The 16,021-nt window shown below is 55.9% G+C and overlaps 3 protein-coding genes across 3 annotated transcripts; 1 reads left to right on the top strand and 2 right to left on the bottom strand.

Moving 5' to 3' along the window:
• Window positions 1-304: 304 nt before the first annotated feature.
• Window positions 305-4,655, bottom strand: fam110b (family with sequence similarity 110 member B). The gene is made up of 4 exons (XM_089007665.1): window positions 4,211-4,655; window positions 2,223-2,695; window positions 1,214-1,512; window positions 305-1,146 (listed from the first exon to the last, which is right to left on the bottom strand). The coding sequence occupies exons 2-4, from the start codon at window positions 2,340-2,342 to the stop codon at window positions 492-494; spliced, it is 1,074 nt and encodes a 357-aa protein (XP_088863791.1). The 5' UTR covers window positions 2,343-2,695; window positions 4,211-4,655; the 3' UTR covers window positions 305-491.
• Window positions 4,656-7,168: 2,513 nt separating this feature from the next.
• On the top strand, window positions 7,169-10,789 carry LOC148890960 (tissue factor-like). The gene is made up of 7 exons (XM_089008581.1): window positions 7,169-7,387; window positions 7,620-7,731; window positions 7,837-7,926; window positions 9,544-9,647; window positions 9,770-9,948; window positions 10,034-10,199; window positions 10,268-10,789. Exons 1-7 carry the CDS (start codon window positions 7,327-7,329, stop codon window positions 10,405-10,407), a joined length of 852 nt encoding a protein of 283 aa, XP_088864707.1. The 5' UTR covers window positions 7,169-7,326; the 3' UTR covers window positions 10,408-10,789.
• LOC148890959 (uncharacterized) lies at window positions 10,768-15,921 on the bottom strand. Its single transcript, XM_089008579.1, has 11 exons — window positions 15,778-15,921; window positions 15,080-15,137; window positions 14,791-14,952; window positions 13,557-13,754; window positions 13,013-13,171; window positions 12,855-12,935; window positions 12,670-12,772; window positions 12,534-12,578; window positions 12,158-12,475; window positions 11,236-12,092; window positions 10,768-11,145 (listed from the first exon to the last, which is right to left on the bottom strand). Exons 1-11 carry the CDS (start codon window positions 15,846-15,848, stop codon window positions 11,098-11,100), a joined length of 2,100 nt encoding a protein of 699 aa, XP_088864705.1. The 5' UTR covers window positions 15,849-15,921; the 3' UTR covers window positions 10,768-11,097.
• Window positions 15,922-16,021: the final 100 nt, after the last annotated feature.

Genomic DNA, 16,021 nt, shown 5'->3' with positions numbered 1-16,021 from the left:
AGTCCACAATGCCGCGTTCGCGAAAACGGGAAGAGGAGAAACTTCGGAAAAAGGTTGCCGTCGCGATGAACCCTACTTTGAAACCCTAAATCCTCTCCCAAGTTTGAAAGTCGAACCCTATTTTGAAAGCCTAACCCTACTTTGAACCGTAATCATCAACGCTGGACGGAAAGCTGGCTTCTCAATTCCTACTGCAGAAAAAAAAGTCAGATTTATTGAAACCAAAGCCAGGTTTTCTTGAGCATTCGCTGAATGTTGAAAGCGGCATCTCAAACAAACAAGCAGAGAGCCGCACAACAAGATATTACAGGAGACACTTTTTTGGTTTACTGGCAAAACAACCTGAACAAAAAGCCCACAAAAGAAGTACCGCAGAAAAGAACTTTGCAAATGTCATCTTGGCAACAGAAGCGACAGCAAAGCAGGACGTGTGTGTGGTCCACACGGCGAGGAGAAGCCGCCGCCGCCGCCGCCTCTGTTGACGTTAGCGGCTAGACGTGCGACACCTTTTGCGTGTCTCTGGCCTGCTTGATGCTGTAGAGCCACTTGATGACGCGGGCGTTGCGCTCCACGGCCGAGATGCCGTACGGGACCCGCCTTGCGGCCCGGTCCTCCCGGTCGTCGTCCGACGACGGGGCGTCGTCGGACGAGCGGCGGGAGCGCTCGCAGTCCGAGGAGACGATGGAGGCCGAGCGGAAGTTGAGGCTGACGATGTCCGAAGTGGCCCGGGCAAAGTTCTCGGGCCCCGCCGCCTCCAGCTCCTCCGGGTCCAGGCCGCAGTAGTTGAAGAAGCGCTCCACGTCGGCGCCGGCGCGGGCGTAGCGGTCCGACAGGTCCGACTTGGACCTGTGCAGGGAGGGGCGGCGGGGGGTCGGATCCGGCCGGGGGGGCGGCGCCGGCTCGGGTTCGGGCGGCGGCGGCGCCGAGGAGCCGCCGGAAGCCGCCGGCCGCAGGAGGTCCGAGGAGGACTGCGAGGTCAGCAGCTCCGCCAGGCTCCCCTCGCCGCCGCCGTCGGGCCTCAGGTTGAGGTTGGCCACCTTCAGGGAACGAGGGAAGGAGCGCAGGGAATGGGAGGTGCCGGGGCTGGGGGCCGCCTCCCGCGCCGACTCGTTCAGGGCCAGCGCCGAGCGGTAGGTGGGCGCCGTCCTGCCGGCGGGACACAAAGGGACGGGTGACAAAGAGCCGGGACCCCGCGGCCCCGCCCCCTTTTTACCTGGACGCCGTCCAACTCCCGCCGGACGACCTGGTGCGGGCGGCGCTCTTGGCTCCGCCCCCGAGGCCTTCCGAGCCCGTTCCCGAAGACGACGACGAGTTGAGGAGGTTCTTGAGGATCTCCAGGTTGCGATTGTCCCGCTTGCCGTTGTTGTTGGAGGCCTTGAGGGGGACGTCGGCCGCGACGGGGGGCTTGATGGGCTCCTGCTTGGCGTTGATCACCTCTTGGCTCTTCACGTACTTTGCTTTGTCGGCTTCCAGCCTCTCAACGGCGCTCAGGCGCTTTGGCTTGCCTTCAACCTGAAATGGAGAGCCGGCAAAAGGGGCCAAAAGGGGGCAAAAGGGGGCCAAAAGGGGGCAAAAGGGGGGCAAAAGGGGGCAAAAGGGGCCAAAAGGGGGCAAAAGGGGGGCAAAAGGGGGATAACCGTCACAAGTCGCAATCGCACTGCGGTTATACCAGTGTCTGAAATGACGCCCGGGGCGTGCAACGTTTACGTCGGGCGTACAATTTACACAACGCGTGGCCGACAACTTTTTCAAGGAAAAAAAGACACTTTTTTTTCAAATCCAACCTTTGCTTTATTCCCATTTCGAAATCTTCCTTCGCTTTGGACATTTCGGAATTTCGGTTCGTTTGGCGATTTGCATGCTCGGCACGGCGGCCAATCGGAAGCATTTGCGTTTCATTTTCCAAAGTAGAGGCACAGAAGAAAGATTCTAAAGCTGACAAAACGACATTTAGGTAAACGTACATTATACCGTGACTGTCAAGTGTCCTTGAAAGTTTAGTTTTTTGTTGTTTTGTTTTTGTTGTTGTTGCCGTTAGTCGTCTTATCGTGTTTCAAGTCGTGAAAAATGGGGCAGGCAACTTTTCACAGTTGTCTGCCCCGGTTCCCGCAAACTTTTTGTCAGGAGTTTCAGACACTGGTTATACCGACGGTGAAAAGCGTGCGTTTTCAAACGGCGACCATTCGCCGGAGCGGCGGACGGGCGAGAGCGGCGCCGGCTACCTGTCTGCGGAAGTAGTCCGGGCCCTTGTTGAGGATGCGGAGGGGGACGGCCGAGCCCAAAGCGGCGGCGGCGGCGCCTTTGCTGTCCGGCAGAGCTGGAGGCAGCGTCTCCGTCGGCATGGCGACCGAGCGGCGGGGGCCGGCGGAGGGCGCCCGGGGAGCCCCAAAACATGAAGACGCCCGCCGGAAAAGAGAGCCGGAGAGGCCCCTCCCCCCTCACCGAGGACCCGCCCGGTCGGCGATGTCTTTCCCGCAGGGCGACCTGGACGTTTCGTTTCCACTTCAGCGCCAACCCCCGAGCGGCACGCCGCCGGCCGGCGACCTCTCCGTTCAAGGCCGCCGCCCGTCGGGGCGACCTTTCATGGCAACGGCGGCAGGCCCGGCCGGAGGAGCGAGAGCGGCGGCCGCTCGGCTTTCCCGCGCTCGCCGGAGGACCCTCGCGACGGCTTCCTCCTTGGCCCGCTCACAAACGGCTGCGGCGGACAAAAACACAAGCGGTGAAAGGTGGCAAAGGTCAAAGGTCGCGAGAGGGCGGGATCTCCGCGCGGGCGAGCCGCCGAGCGTCAGGAACGGGAACAGATGCCACGCGGGAAATCCGCTTTACGTAACACGTGGTTATCTAACGGCGCATTTCACAAAGGCCGCCGACGAGCCGGTGGTTTGTGTTTGGGGGGGCCGCTTAGATGCCTGATTAAAAATGAGCCCATCCAAATTGACTTGACATTGGAAATGGAACCTTCGCTTCACTTTTGCTCAACACAAGTCGTTCTTTTGTTGAGAGTCGCCATTTTAGAAGCGAAAAAAATGGGAGTGCAATCGCCATTTTGGAAAATTGGCGGCTGATGCCATCAATGCGAGTAGATAGCTAATAGATAGGTAGCTAGATAGCTAGCCACCTAGCTATCTGGGTGGGTAATGGCCTAGCTAGATACCTGTTGGCTATCTATTAGCTATCTACTAGCTGACTAGCTAGCTTTCTCTCTACTTTGCTTTCTATTAGCTATCTGGCTATCTAGGTGGCGAGCTACCTAGCTTGCTATCTATTAGCTATCCACAAGATGGCCAGCTAGCTAGCTTTCTCTATACTTAGCTTTCTATTAGCTATCTGGCTATCTAGGTGGTGAGCTATTAGCTATCTACTAGCTGGATAGCTAGCTTGCTATCTATTTACTTCCGGGTCGAGTGAATGCTGATGCGTGTGGCTGCCGCTGTTCACCTACAGAAAAACTGATCCTGTGATTGTAAAGTGACCTTGAGAGTTTCGCAAGGCGCTTAGAAGTCAAATTAAGTCTCATTTTCGTCAAAGAAGAGAGCCAAAGGTTACTTATGCTGCATCGAATGTTGATGTTGTCCTAAAAGTCCAAATTGTGTGGGTCTTGGAAGTGGAGTGACAATGACGAAAACCCTGGCACTGGAGTGGACACTTTTTTGCACATTGTCTGGCACCGAATGAGTTGATGAACGGGACTGTATATCAACGCCCCCCCCCCCCCCCCTAAAAAAGCATCGACTCACAAACAAGCGAAAGCGGAAGCGGAGTAGGCCAAATGATGGCCAAGAGCCCGGATTTCATGGCGTCAAACGGAACCCGGAAGCTCAGTCGGACCGGTGGTGGTGGATTAGTGATGATCGGGCGGCCACCGAATGGCCGGAAACACAAAATCTACCTGCGCGAGCGCGCGCACGCGTTGCGGCAAAGCAAAGCCGAGCCCTGGCCGCCCCGACGCACGCGCAGGCCTTTGTCCCGCTCGCCAAAAGCTCGCGCGCTCGCCAAAAGCTCGCGCGCTCGCCGCTTCCTCTCGGCGGCTCCGGACCAAATTCGGCCATGGGCCACCGTTACCCGCGCGACGCTTTTGGAGAACAATGGCCGTCCGTCTCCCTCCCGACGCGGCAGCCATTTCAACGAGGCTCCGAGAGGCCTTCGGTGCGGCCGAGCGGCGATCGAGCGACGTCGGAGTCTCCGCGGGTCGTTCGTCGGAGGCTCCTACCTTGACGCGGGCTCCGGGAAAACAAAAGATGCGGCTCGGTTCGCCATCCGCTCGCTCGGCGCCTCCTTTCGGCCCGACGGCATCCCGTTCCCGGCCAGCGTCGGCGAGCGCGAACGCCGGCGCGTCCGCCCGGGCCTTTCGCAATAAAAGCGCTGAAGGCGACGGTGGCCCGTCTGAAAGGGGATCGGCCGCGAGTCACGCCGTCGTGACTTGAACGACACGAAGGCGGCGTGTCCCCAGAGCCAACCGGGCGAACGGAAAGGGACGCGTGGCGGGAACGCCGACGCCGAGGCGCCGACCTCATCTTCATTTTGAAAGGACGCGTTTGCTCGGAAAGTCAAAGCCAATGAAGTCTCGGTAGCTTTGTTGGGCAACGTCTGCGCCAGACAAATCCTCCGCCAGAAAGAAAGAAATGATTCTTTTTATTTATAGATGACAATAGAATGGCGCCGTGAGAGTGGCTGCCTTTGCGGCAGCTCCTGTATTTTGTTTTTCTACTCCTTTCCTTTCATCACTTTGCTGCCGTCAAATGTCAATTTCTCCACTGCGAGATGAATAAAGGCCAAACCAATAATACAATATATATATATATATATATATATATATATATATATATATATATATATATATATATATATATATATATATATATATTATTTAGCTTGTAGTAGACGTGCACATTCCACCATGACGTCCCTGATCCACTGCTGAAAAGGATGCTTTGATCTCTCCTCTTTCATCTAGAACTGCTTCATGTCACAAAGAGGTTACAGCGAGTGCTGAAGAATGACTCTCTGTGTCTATGTGTTATTTTGTTGTTTTTTTTCCCCCCAAGATGGCGGCGCATGAACACACAGCGGTTCCTCTCTCTCCTGGCAAATTGTCGTTTTGGTGTTTATGATGTTTGTCAAAGTGATTGCAAGTGCCTTGCATGCCTTCATGCAGAGGAGCGGATTTCACAATAAAGCTGACTGACTTTGACCCTGAAAGAAACCAACGTGGTCAATGCCTTCCTCCAATTCCGTCGATGTTTTTTTTACGGCTGACGCACAACCCTCTAGCTAGCTAGCTTTCGATCTGAGTTACTTCTGGGTTGAGTGAACGCTGTGCACGCGGCTGCCACTGCTCAGCCACAGAAAATACTGATCCTGTGACTGTAAAGTGAACTTGAGAGTTTTGAAAGGTGCTTAGAAATCAAATGTATCCTTATTATTATGATTATAAAAGGGGCCCCAAACCAAATGCAACCTCAACAAAAAGACGGAAAACGCCGCGCGATACTCTTGCCAATGATACCCGCTTTTTGCCACAGACCTTTGGCGGCGAGTACCTCAAGAATGTCAAAGAGCAGCCCGGATGTCACCTGCGCGGCGGCGGCGGCTTCGACTTCCGCAGCTGCTGAGAAAGAAGTCGGTGGGAGGGGGAGGGGGGGTGTATTTGCTGAAAGACATTGCTGTGTCTCTGTCATGATGCACACGCGAGGCCATCAACGGCTTCAGAAGCTCTGTCATGTGCGCCAAGCCTTTCACTGTTGCCTAGCAACAGGAAGAAACCAGGTGATGTGGATGGAGAAGTCAGCGCAAAATATCGTCAGGGTTGTTTGACAACAACAAAAAATTATCATAATAATCCATTTGATCTCTAAGCGCCTTTCAAAACTCTCATGGTCACTTTACAGTCACAGGATCAGTTTTTTTTTTTGTGGGTGAGCAGCGGCAGCCACACGCGCCAGCGTTCATTCAACCCGGAATAACTCAAATAGATGGAGAGCTAGCCAGCTAGCTAATAGATACCATGGAGATAGCTATCCGGCTAGCCAGCTAATATAGAGCAGAGCCAGATGGCTAGCCAGCAAGATCGCTGATCGATGGCAAATAGATAGCCAGCTCGATAGCCAGCCACATATACATCGACAGTAGATAGCTCGCGAGCTAGCCAGCTAGATAGCTAGATAGATATTGAACACAGTGTAAGAAACCTTCTTTTGGCATTCTTTTTCTTGTGGACATGGCGCCCGTCAGCCCGCCTGCAGGCGCCATGTGGTGTTCCCAGCCTCTCTCTGGCTCTCAGCAACCAAGCGACTCTCCAAATGACTTCCAGATGTTGAGCGCTCAACTATTTTCCACTCCGAGTCTCCCACGAAAAGAATGTGAGGAGAAAAAAAACCGTCTTCTGACAGTCCGAAAGTGTGCGTCTGGAGTTTGCGCACGCTGCTCTCACGCTGGTGTCCAAAGTGCGGCCCGGGGCCCAAATGCGGCCTGTGGTCCATTTTCATCCGGCCCGCAACCTCTGTCGGCAAATCAATCACGTCTGCCGCCCATGTCACAGTTATAGTTAGGGCGGTGTGTCAAGTGCTGCCATCTAGAGCCTCAATTGGGAACTGCACATTAAAACATGAATAATAATCATCATAATAATAAAACATTTCTTTTCTAAGTGCCTTTCAAAACTCTCAAGGTCACTGTACACTCACGGGATAAGTTTTTTTTGTGTGGGTGAGCAGCGGCAGCCACACGTGCCAGCGTTCACTCAACCTGGAGGTAAATAGATAGAAAGCTAGCTAGCCAGCTAGTAGATAGCTAATAGATCGTCCACAGCTAGCTAGCTAGATAGCGCCCCACCTAGATAGCCATCTAGCTAATAGAAAGCCGAGAGAAAGCTAGCTATCCAGCTAGTAGATAGCTAATAGCAAGGTGGCTAGCTATCAAGCTACCTATCTGTTGGCAATCTATTAGCTATCTGCTAGCAATGATGGCATCAGCTGCAGATTTTCCAAAATGGCGACCTGGATGCCCAACGTCGCCGTGCGGAGGGGAAGGCCTTTTGCAAGTCGCTTCTTGGCTCGCCAAGGGGGGTGCGGAGGAGGGCGAGAGAGAGAGAGAGAGAGAGAGAGAGAGCCGTGGGAGCCTCGCACGGGCCGGCAGCCATGTGGGAGGGTCGGTCGGTCACGGGTGGGCGTAACCCGGGTGTCTTCCCCCTCAGCTCGCCATCCCTCAGTGTTGCGAAGGCACCGCCGCCTCAAAAGTGAGAAGGGGGGCGGCCAAAGCTCGCTCCCCTTGTGATGTTTGCTCGCGTCGCGGCTGGAAGGACAAAAGGAATTTGGGCGCCGTTGCGACATGGCCTCTTTGGGAGCGGGACTCTACTTGCACTTGGCGGCCTGGATCATCTCGGCAGCAGGTAACAACAGAAGGAGGACGATCACGTGGCCCCCGTTCACATTCTTTTGCGGATGACGCGGCGGCGGCGGCGCGCAAGTTGGCCTTTGTTTCCAGGAGGTGACGCAGCAAAAAGTGGCGTCGGCGTCGGGATCCGCTGGGAAGCGGGCCGACTCCCGCCGAGCCTTCTGAGCGTCTTGTTTGATTGACGCGGCTTGTCACGTGACCGCCGTGCGTGTGCTGTCCCCCGGCAGAGGGCCAAGCGCCCAAGGCGGAGAACGTCCGATGGCTTTCCGTGGATTTCAAAACTCTCCTGCTGTGGACGGCGGCGCCTTCCAACGCCACCTTCAGCGTCCAGTACTCTTGGTGAGTCGGTCGGGGCACGGCGGCCTTCGGATCCGGGTGGGGCTCCCAATCGCACTTCAGCTGCAACGGCGGCGAGTAACGCGCGCTGCGTGCCGTCCGTCTCAGGGACGACGGCGACTGGATGAGAAGTCCCAACTGCATTCAAATCGCGGAGAGCGAGTGCGACCTGTCCAAAGAACTGGACCCCCTGGACAGGTAACCAAACCTTTTCAAAACGGCCGCCGCCTGAGACGCGTTTTGGCATTTGGCGAGGAGACGCGGCGGCTTTGTGGCGGTCGAGACCGGTCGCGGGTGGCCTCGACTCCCACCACTCACTTGTTCCATCGCGACGTCACGTTTGATGACTCGGCCGCCGGCCGCCGACGTCTTTTCGTGCTTTTGCGAATCAAGACGAGACCAAAACAAACACGAGCAAAGTTGGCCAAAGAAAAGCGTCTCTTCCTCAAACTAAAAGTCGGATGGGCAAATGTGAGCAATTGGCCATTGAAAGCTGACGACGCAGATGAAGCCGTCGTCCCCAAATGGCATCGATTTGTCGTCTTCAAGGTTGCCCGTGTCCCCAATGCGGGACAACCGAAGGCTTTCAGATTGCGATTTCGCCGGCAGCGCCATCTAGCGGCCGAAGGCGAGACATCTTTCTATTTCAAAACACCAAGTGTTTCGCCAAGAAAACAACGCCGCTTTTGAGCGGGGGGACGCCACGCATGAAAACTCGTCCGACGTACGCAGATACGTACCTACCTCGCTTTAAGAGCAGAATCCGCTCCAAAAGGCGTTTCCAAAGGCCATTACTTCGAAATTCCAAACATTAGTATTGGCCCGCGACGAGGGGCTAAAACAATATCCCGAAATATCCCCCTCCCCAAACATTCAGATTGGCGTACAAACACGCCGAGAGCTCGCAATTTGTTTTAATGCGGTGGATACGCTTCCGGGTCGTCGTCTAGCAGAACTAAATATACCCGAGGCGGCTTACTGGAAACAACTCACTTGAAGCGTTTGCGAGTTGAATTAAATTTTAGTATAAAAATTGGCTTGGAATAAAAACGACGCGAAAGCCGTTCTTGAGCGGTTTCTCAATAAATGAAAGTGAAATGTGAAGCGAGTGGTAAACAAAAGACGATTTCACGAGTAAGCTGACCCGGAAGTACGTGTCGCGTCGAAAGAAAAAAAGATGGCGCGGTCTTGCTATTTTGCTGTCCCCCCTCTCTCGTGTCCCCTTCGGGGCTCATCTAAACACGTCTCGTCACAAGGAACGTTCCTTTTGAGGCGCGGCAGCACATTGAAATCCCACTTGAAAAACGTCAATCGCCGGCCGGAGGACAACGGACACATTTGACAAATGGCGCGATGCATTTTGGGGACTCCGACCAAGAGCGGCTGATAAGAATCAGAATACAACCCATTTCATTTCGAAGCGCCTTTCAAAACTCTCAAGGTCACTTTACAGTCACTGGATCAGTTTTTTTTCTGCGGGTGAGCAGCGGCAGCCGCACAAGCCAGTGTTGACTCGACCCGAAAATAACTCAAATAGATAGAAAGCTAGCTGGCTAACTAATAGATAGCTAACCAGGTAGTGAGAACTCAGCTTATGAACTTGATTCCCAGAAAGTGTGTATTCCAAACATGAATTTCCCATAAGAAACCATTAAAAATGAGAAGAATCTGTTCCCATGTCCCCATAAAACATTTTTTTCTACTAAATAAGCCTTAAAACAACACAAAGTAGCCCTTATTTTATGCCAAATAAATGTGCTATGGTATAGTGCGTGCTCAAATGAGACAAAATGAGTGGAATTAACTCTTTGACAGGACGTTTATTGCCGACGTCCAAACGGAAGCGGACGACAACGGCGACTATGAGGTGGAAGACTTACCCCACACGTATTCGCCGCCCTTTAACCCCTACGGACAGAGTAAGTCCCGCCGTGGGGGGGGGGACCGGAGCCCCGCTTTTGTCAGGCACCTTGCAAGCGGCCCGTCATGCACGTTCGCTTCAAGGTCAATCGGTGTCGTGACCCTTGACCCCCCCGCCCAGGTGAGATCAGCGCTGCCAATTTCAGCGTGGAGGTGGTGGGGGAGGGCAAAGTGAGCGTGAGCATCCAGGATCCGCTCACCAGTTTCCATCGCTACGGAAAGCAACTGAGCATCCGAGACGTCTTCAAGGAGGACCTCCAGTACAAGATCAGCTACTACAAGTCGGGAAATACGGGAAAGGTGAACGCGGCGGCGGCTACCGTTGGGAGCGGGAGTGCCTGAATGTTGCCGACCGACCCCCCACACCACCGCTTTGTGGCTGCAGAGAGACCTCCTCTTCGGGTCCAATCGAGGAGAAGTTTCTGGCCTGGACGGCGGCCAGAGTTACTGCTTCATGGTGGCCGCTTTCATCCCGTCCAGATCCAAAGCGTACCAGCAGGGGGGCTGGAGCGTCCAGCGCTGCACGCCGGGTCACAAGAACGCCTTCCAAGGTAGGCGGCGTCCGGACGGCGGCGGCGACCGCGACGGCGCTCACGCCGACCTTCCTTTTGGCCTCCAGAGTTGAGCCTGGGCGCCTTGGTGGGCGGCCTCTTCGTCCTGGCCGTGGTCCTGCTGGTCATCGCGGCCGTGACGGTGGTCTGCTGCAGACGCTCGAGGAGAAGCGCCGCCGCCATGCATCAGTCGCCGGCGGTGATTTGACGGCCGCGGATTCCGCCAGCGTGTACATTCGTCGCGTATTTTCAACGCCACAAAGCTCAATTGTGGACAGAAAAGGGACCGGAAGCCATTGAATGGGGGGGGGGGGGGGGGGGGGCTATTAAACGCCACGTACGGTGATACCTTGGCTTACAAACTTAATTGGTTCCCAGAAAGTGTGTGTGAGGTGAAAAGTGTGTATCCCAAACATTAATTTCCCATAGGAAACCATTAAAATGAGAATAATCCGTTCCCAGGTCCCCATAAAACATAATTTTCTAAGCCTTAAAACTACACAAAATAGACCTTATTTTATGTATAATAAATGTGCTATGGTATTGTAATGAAAGAAATAAACTACTATATAATAAAGTTGTTTTATTGACCTTTGTGATGATCGTTGATGGCTTGATGGAATGGAGTGCATGAAACACGTGATGAGAAACGTCGCCTTCTTCTTCCACCGTCTTGAGGACTGATTCCTTGTAAGCTTTCTCGTCAGAAGTGGCTGCCTCCCCATGACGAATGACACTATAGATCCCTGTACGACGCTGAAAGTTCTCAAACCATCCGTGGCTCGCCTTGAAATCATCAATGGATGACGAACTTGACGATATCCGAGTGAAGCCTCCTCAATTGGAATATTTCCAGTGACATCATCTCAATCGATTGAGGAGGCGAACGTTGGAAGCATTATTTCAGGTCGATGTCCTGCGTTGGCGACTGGCCGCTCGCCTTTGCCTAAAACAAAGACAAACGGGCAACGTTTAGTGGGGGCGGGGGTCGTCAATCGCCCCCCTCCCGTAGCGCCACGGGGATGCGAGAACTCACCCTGAGCGAAGGCCGCGGGGGTCTGACGGGCACGAGCGGCGGCCTCCCTCCCCCGTGGCTTCGGGCGTCCGGCGACCAGTCCGGCACTTCCTGGTTGTCGCGGTCGTCTGAGTGGGGCGGCTTCTCGTCTCCGCTCCCATCGGGGGCGAGCGCCTCCCGATTTCCGCCGCCATCATCGTTGCCTTCGCCGTCGGAATCCAACACTTCCCGATTCTCCGGCTGGAGCGCCGGCGGGTCACCGGTGTCAACCGGCCAGTCGCTGGCAAAGTCCAGCACCTCCTGGTTTTCGGGGCTGCAAAGGTCGAAGAATTGCCCATTTTGGCCACCGAGCGGCGGCGACGGCGACCGCTCTTGCGACGGCGACCGCTCTTGCGACAGCTCTCCCGGGGGGCGTCGCCGATCCAGCACTTGTCGGTTTTCGCAGGGGGGAAGCCAGAAGGCGGCGCCGCGGTCCCGCACGCCCGGGAGGGCGTCTTCGGGCACCTCCCGGTTCTCCGGGTCCGGGCCCAGATTGAAGCCGTAGGGGTCGGAGCCCGGCGGCGTCCGGGGAGGGGCCGTCGGATAGACGTAGAAGGGCGGGGCCCCCGCGGGGGGGGAGCGGCGCCCCGGCTCCGAGGACCGGTCCTGCTCGGCGGGTCCCGGGCTCAGGTCCTCCTCGTCGGGGTCCGAGAGGCTCCGGCCCGAGTGCTCCGGGCTCAACTTGAAGCCGTACGGGTCGAAGGAGGAGCGGGTCGGCGGGTCCGAGGGGGCGTCGCTCTCCGAGGACGCGGGGGCGGGGCTCCCCGCTCCTTCTTCTTCGGCGTCGCTCCCGCCATCCGGGCCGCCGTGGACGGACTCGGCTCGGGCGGCGCCGTCCTCTGAAAGGAAAGAAAGGCTCTGGGTCGGCGCCAAAGCATGACGGGCGAAAAGCGCCGCCGCGTACCGAATTCCGCGGCTTCGGACGCGCGGTGGCGCTCCGGGACCTCGGCGGGCGGCGAGACGGCGCCGAGGTCCAGCTCGTAGCCGCCGGGATCCGATTCCACGGAGCGACGAGGCCAGCCCGAGCCCGGCTCGTCCGACCAAGTCCGGACGGGCCGGAATCCCGCGGCGCCGAGATCCTCGCCGCCGTCGCTGTCGTCGGGGAACTCCGACTCAAAGCACTGCGTCCCCGCCGAGGCTCGCTTCCCGCCGGCGCCGGGAAACAAAACGTCGGCCGCAAAGGGGTCGCTGCCTTTGAAAGGGTCCGAGGCGAAGGCTCCGTCTGGAGAAACGGGCGCCGTTAGCGTCCGCGGAAGCCGATGGGGTGGCCAAGCGCTTACCCGAGGAGTCGCTTCTCTGGAAAAGGTCCGGCTCAAACAGCTCATCTGGCCAAACGGGAGAGGAAAGGCTGAGAAACGGCGGCGGCCTCAAACGCGACCGCCACCAAAAGCGGCGGCGGCGGCCCGCCAAGCTTACGTTGGGCGTGACAGCGCGCAAAGGGGTCGGCTCGGTAGAAGTCCAGCTTGCCGAGAAGGGACGCTTCCTCCGCCGGGCCTTCGTCCTCCGGGTCGTCTTCCATCTGGAGGGGGGGGGGGGGGGGGCAAACAAAACGACAGCCGGCGACCCATCGTTTGCGGCGATGGGTCGCCGGCTCGGCTAACCTTGGGTGAGCTGCCGCCGCTGTCGTCCGCCTCTTCTCTGGTATGGGCCAGATTGTTGCAGAAGGGGGCGCCGTCGGCTCCCTGCCCGAGCAAACGCGGACGTCGGCGGGTGATTGACAGCCGGCGTGGGTGAAGCCCCCCCCCTTGCGGCATTTTACCACGATGAGGTCGGCGTAGGCGGGCAGCGATTGGCTCCTCCCCCAAGGCCTGACGGGAAGCGCTTCGTCCTCGCCGCCGTCGGCGGGAGACGGCGAGGCGTCCGGGCGGCTCTCGGGAGTGACGGCGCCACCCGACACGCAACAAAGCGTGCGCTCTTCCTGCATGGGGCACACCGGCGATTGCTTTGGGTGGCGGCTGACCAACTTTGGAAGAAAACACAATCGCGGCTTCACAAATATTCGCCAAAGTGGGGGTTTTTTTCAGGTCGAAAAATCACCATTTTAGACGTTTTTCACCCTTTGATATCGATTTTTTAAAATGATAAAATAGCCATTTCACAATATTTTTTGAATGTAGAAAATGGCCATTTTATCATTTGTTTTTAAGACATGGAAAGTCAGCATTTCAAACTATTTTTTAAATGGCCATTTGCCTTATTCAGCCAACGAGAGTCCCGGTCCGCTCCCGTGCACTTCCTACTCGAGCCTGCAGATGGCAGCACTCGGGCCACGCAGCCAACGAGACGAGACGAGACGAACGAACCTGCAAGATTTCTTCGTAGGACTGCCGAATGGAGTCCCGGAGGGGGGAGTTCCTCTCCCCGGCCTCGCGGGCCTTTCTCTGGGCCTGCTTGACCTCCTCCTTGAGCTTCTTCAGCCTCCATCTGGCTCTGGCCAGCTCTCGCTCGTACTCCTCCACCTGGCTCTCCCTGTGAACCTCTTGGGCCTGCAAAGACAAGATCTGGAAAGGACCACCATTGGCCGTCAGCACATCGAGGTTTTGGGGAGGCGCCAACTTAATTGCTTCTCAGACAGAGTCTGGAAGACAAAAAGTGTGGATCCCAAACATTAATTCCCCATAGGAAACCATTAAAATGACAATAATCCGTTCCCAGGCCCCCATAAAACCTCATTCTCTAAGCCTTAAAACTACACAAAATCTACCTTATTTGATGTCGAATAAATGTGCTATGGTATTGTCATGAAAGAAATAAACTGTTCTGTATAATAAAGTGGTTTTATTGACCTTTGTGATGGCCGTTGAGGGCTTGATGGAATGGAGTGTCCGCTTTCATCAGCATGAAACACTTGATGGGGAACGTAGCCTTCTTCGTCCACCATCTTGACGAATGATTCCTTGTAAGCTTTGGCAGCTTTCTCGTCTGAACTGGTTACCTCACCATGACGAATGACACTATGAATCCCTGTACGACGCCGAAAGTTCTCGAACCATCCGTGGCTCGCCTTGAAATCAACTTCCAGGTTGCCTCTTGACGATATCCGAGTAAAGTTGCCGTGCTTTCTCTGCAAACATTTTACCTTGTTCCTCATCAATCGTGTACTGTTTAGCTGGGTTGATAGCTTTTTGCACCGAATGTACAGATGGCTTGTGCGGGTTATTTGTGGAGCCTGATTGATGCGATATTTTAACCTTGCAGTCTACACTCTGAACTATCAAAGATGAAACGAGATGAAACGAGTTCAAATGTCACTCTTTCTCTCTCTCTCTCTCTGTTGCTCCCTATCTATTTTTATTTGCAGCTCTGTGTTTTTGTAACCTCCCCCCGCTGCTGCGTTCTTGACCAATCACGTGCAGCTTTAACTGAAGATTACAGAGGACAAAAAACAGTCCGCTGCCATTCCCTTGTTAGGAGACCGGACTCGTTTGCGAACGCTCCGAGCGTATCCCGAAAAATAGTTTGTACGGCGAGATGAAATTCTGGTGAATTTAACGTTGCTATGGCGAAAAGTTTGTTAGGCAAGGGCTTCGTAGGTACCTGCTGACTCTCTTGGTAGCAGAGGTGCCGGATGTCTTTAATCTGCCGCAGCAGGTTGTCTTTGCGTCGGTCCAACTTGAGCAGCGTCTCCTCCAGCTCCTTGCGGTCCGCCTGCTGCTCCCGCAGCTCCAGATTCTCCAGCGCCGCCGCCTTCTCCAGCTCCTACGCAAGCAAACGCGCACGCTGACGGCAAAGTCAAAACGGCGGCCGGCAAAATCCGCCAACGTTCCCATTTCGGATTGAGAAGCCGGTTAGCGCTTAGCTTAGCGAGGCGCCGGCGTCTCCTTACTCGGATGTCGGACGACTCGGCGAGGACTCGCCGCTCCCTTTCCACGCCGTCGGCTTGCCTGCGAGACGACCAGCGCACGAGACAAGAGTGAGCGAGGGGTGACGAGCTTTGGGCCTTCCCTCCATCACGCTTTCCCGGCCGCAGACGCTCGCCGGGGCCGCACTGCGATGGAGGCGGAGCTCCGTCCTCGCGATGGCGACAGGGGGGGGAGAAACTGCACCAGCTCGAGGAGTACGAAACACGGCGCTGGGGAGGGGGGGGGGTACTTTCTCCCTACGTCACAAGTCTTTGCGCATCACCCCCCCTCCCACCTGCGGATGCCCCCTGAGGTCAATCTTGTCTACCAGCAGGTCTTCCGGGTTTTTTGGTGGCCATTTTGCTCAGGAAAGGAAGATCTGCAGATTTGGTCCACGATAAAATTCTGTTGATTTCTTGGGAAATTGAGGTCAGTGACACTGGTCAACGGGCGTTTTTGGCAGAGGGGGGGGGGCATGCGTCACTTATTAGCTTCGACGTGCAATTTTCGACCTGAAACGTGCGTAGGTAACGACCCCGCCCCATTTAACGCGCCATAGGAAAACATCAAAGGAAAAGTGGCGACCGCCAATTTTTCGTCCCTGCCCCCAAACGGCAACATCCAAAAGGCGGCAGACAAAGTCGCCATTTTGCATGCGGTCGTGTCATTTGCTCTCGCGTACCGCTCATCCGTTGCTTTGTCGCCCTTCGACGTCCTCACGCAGTCGAGAACAAAACGCATCATGACCGCCATCCTCCGACGGGCGCCGCCTCCAAAGCCTCCACTTCCACCTCCAGCCCAGCCGGAAACAGTCGCGGCGACAAGAGCCCCGAAGGAAAAGCGGACGCTTCCTTCGGGCGCCTTCGCAATAAAATGGCGGCGACGCCTTCCGCGTCAACCAAACGCCACTCCACGACCGCACGTCC

This window comes from Hippocampus bargibanti, linkage group LG11 (assembly GCF_051943395.1).
Source record: "Hippocampus bargibanti isolate YZ-2025 linkage group LG11, ASM5194339v1, whole genome shotgun sequence".
NCBI lineage: Eukaryota > Metazoa > Chordata > Actinopteri > Syngnathiformes > Syngnathidae > Hippocampus > Hippocampus bargibanti.
This window is presented reverse-complemented; position numbering and strand designations above follow the sequence as displayed.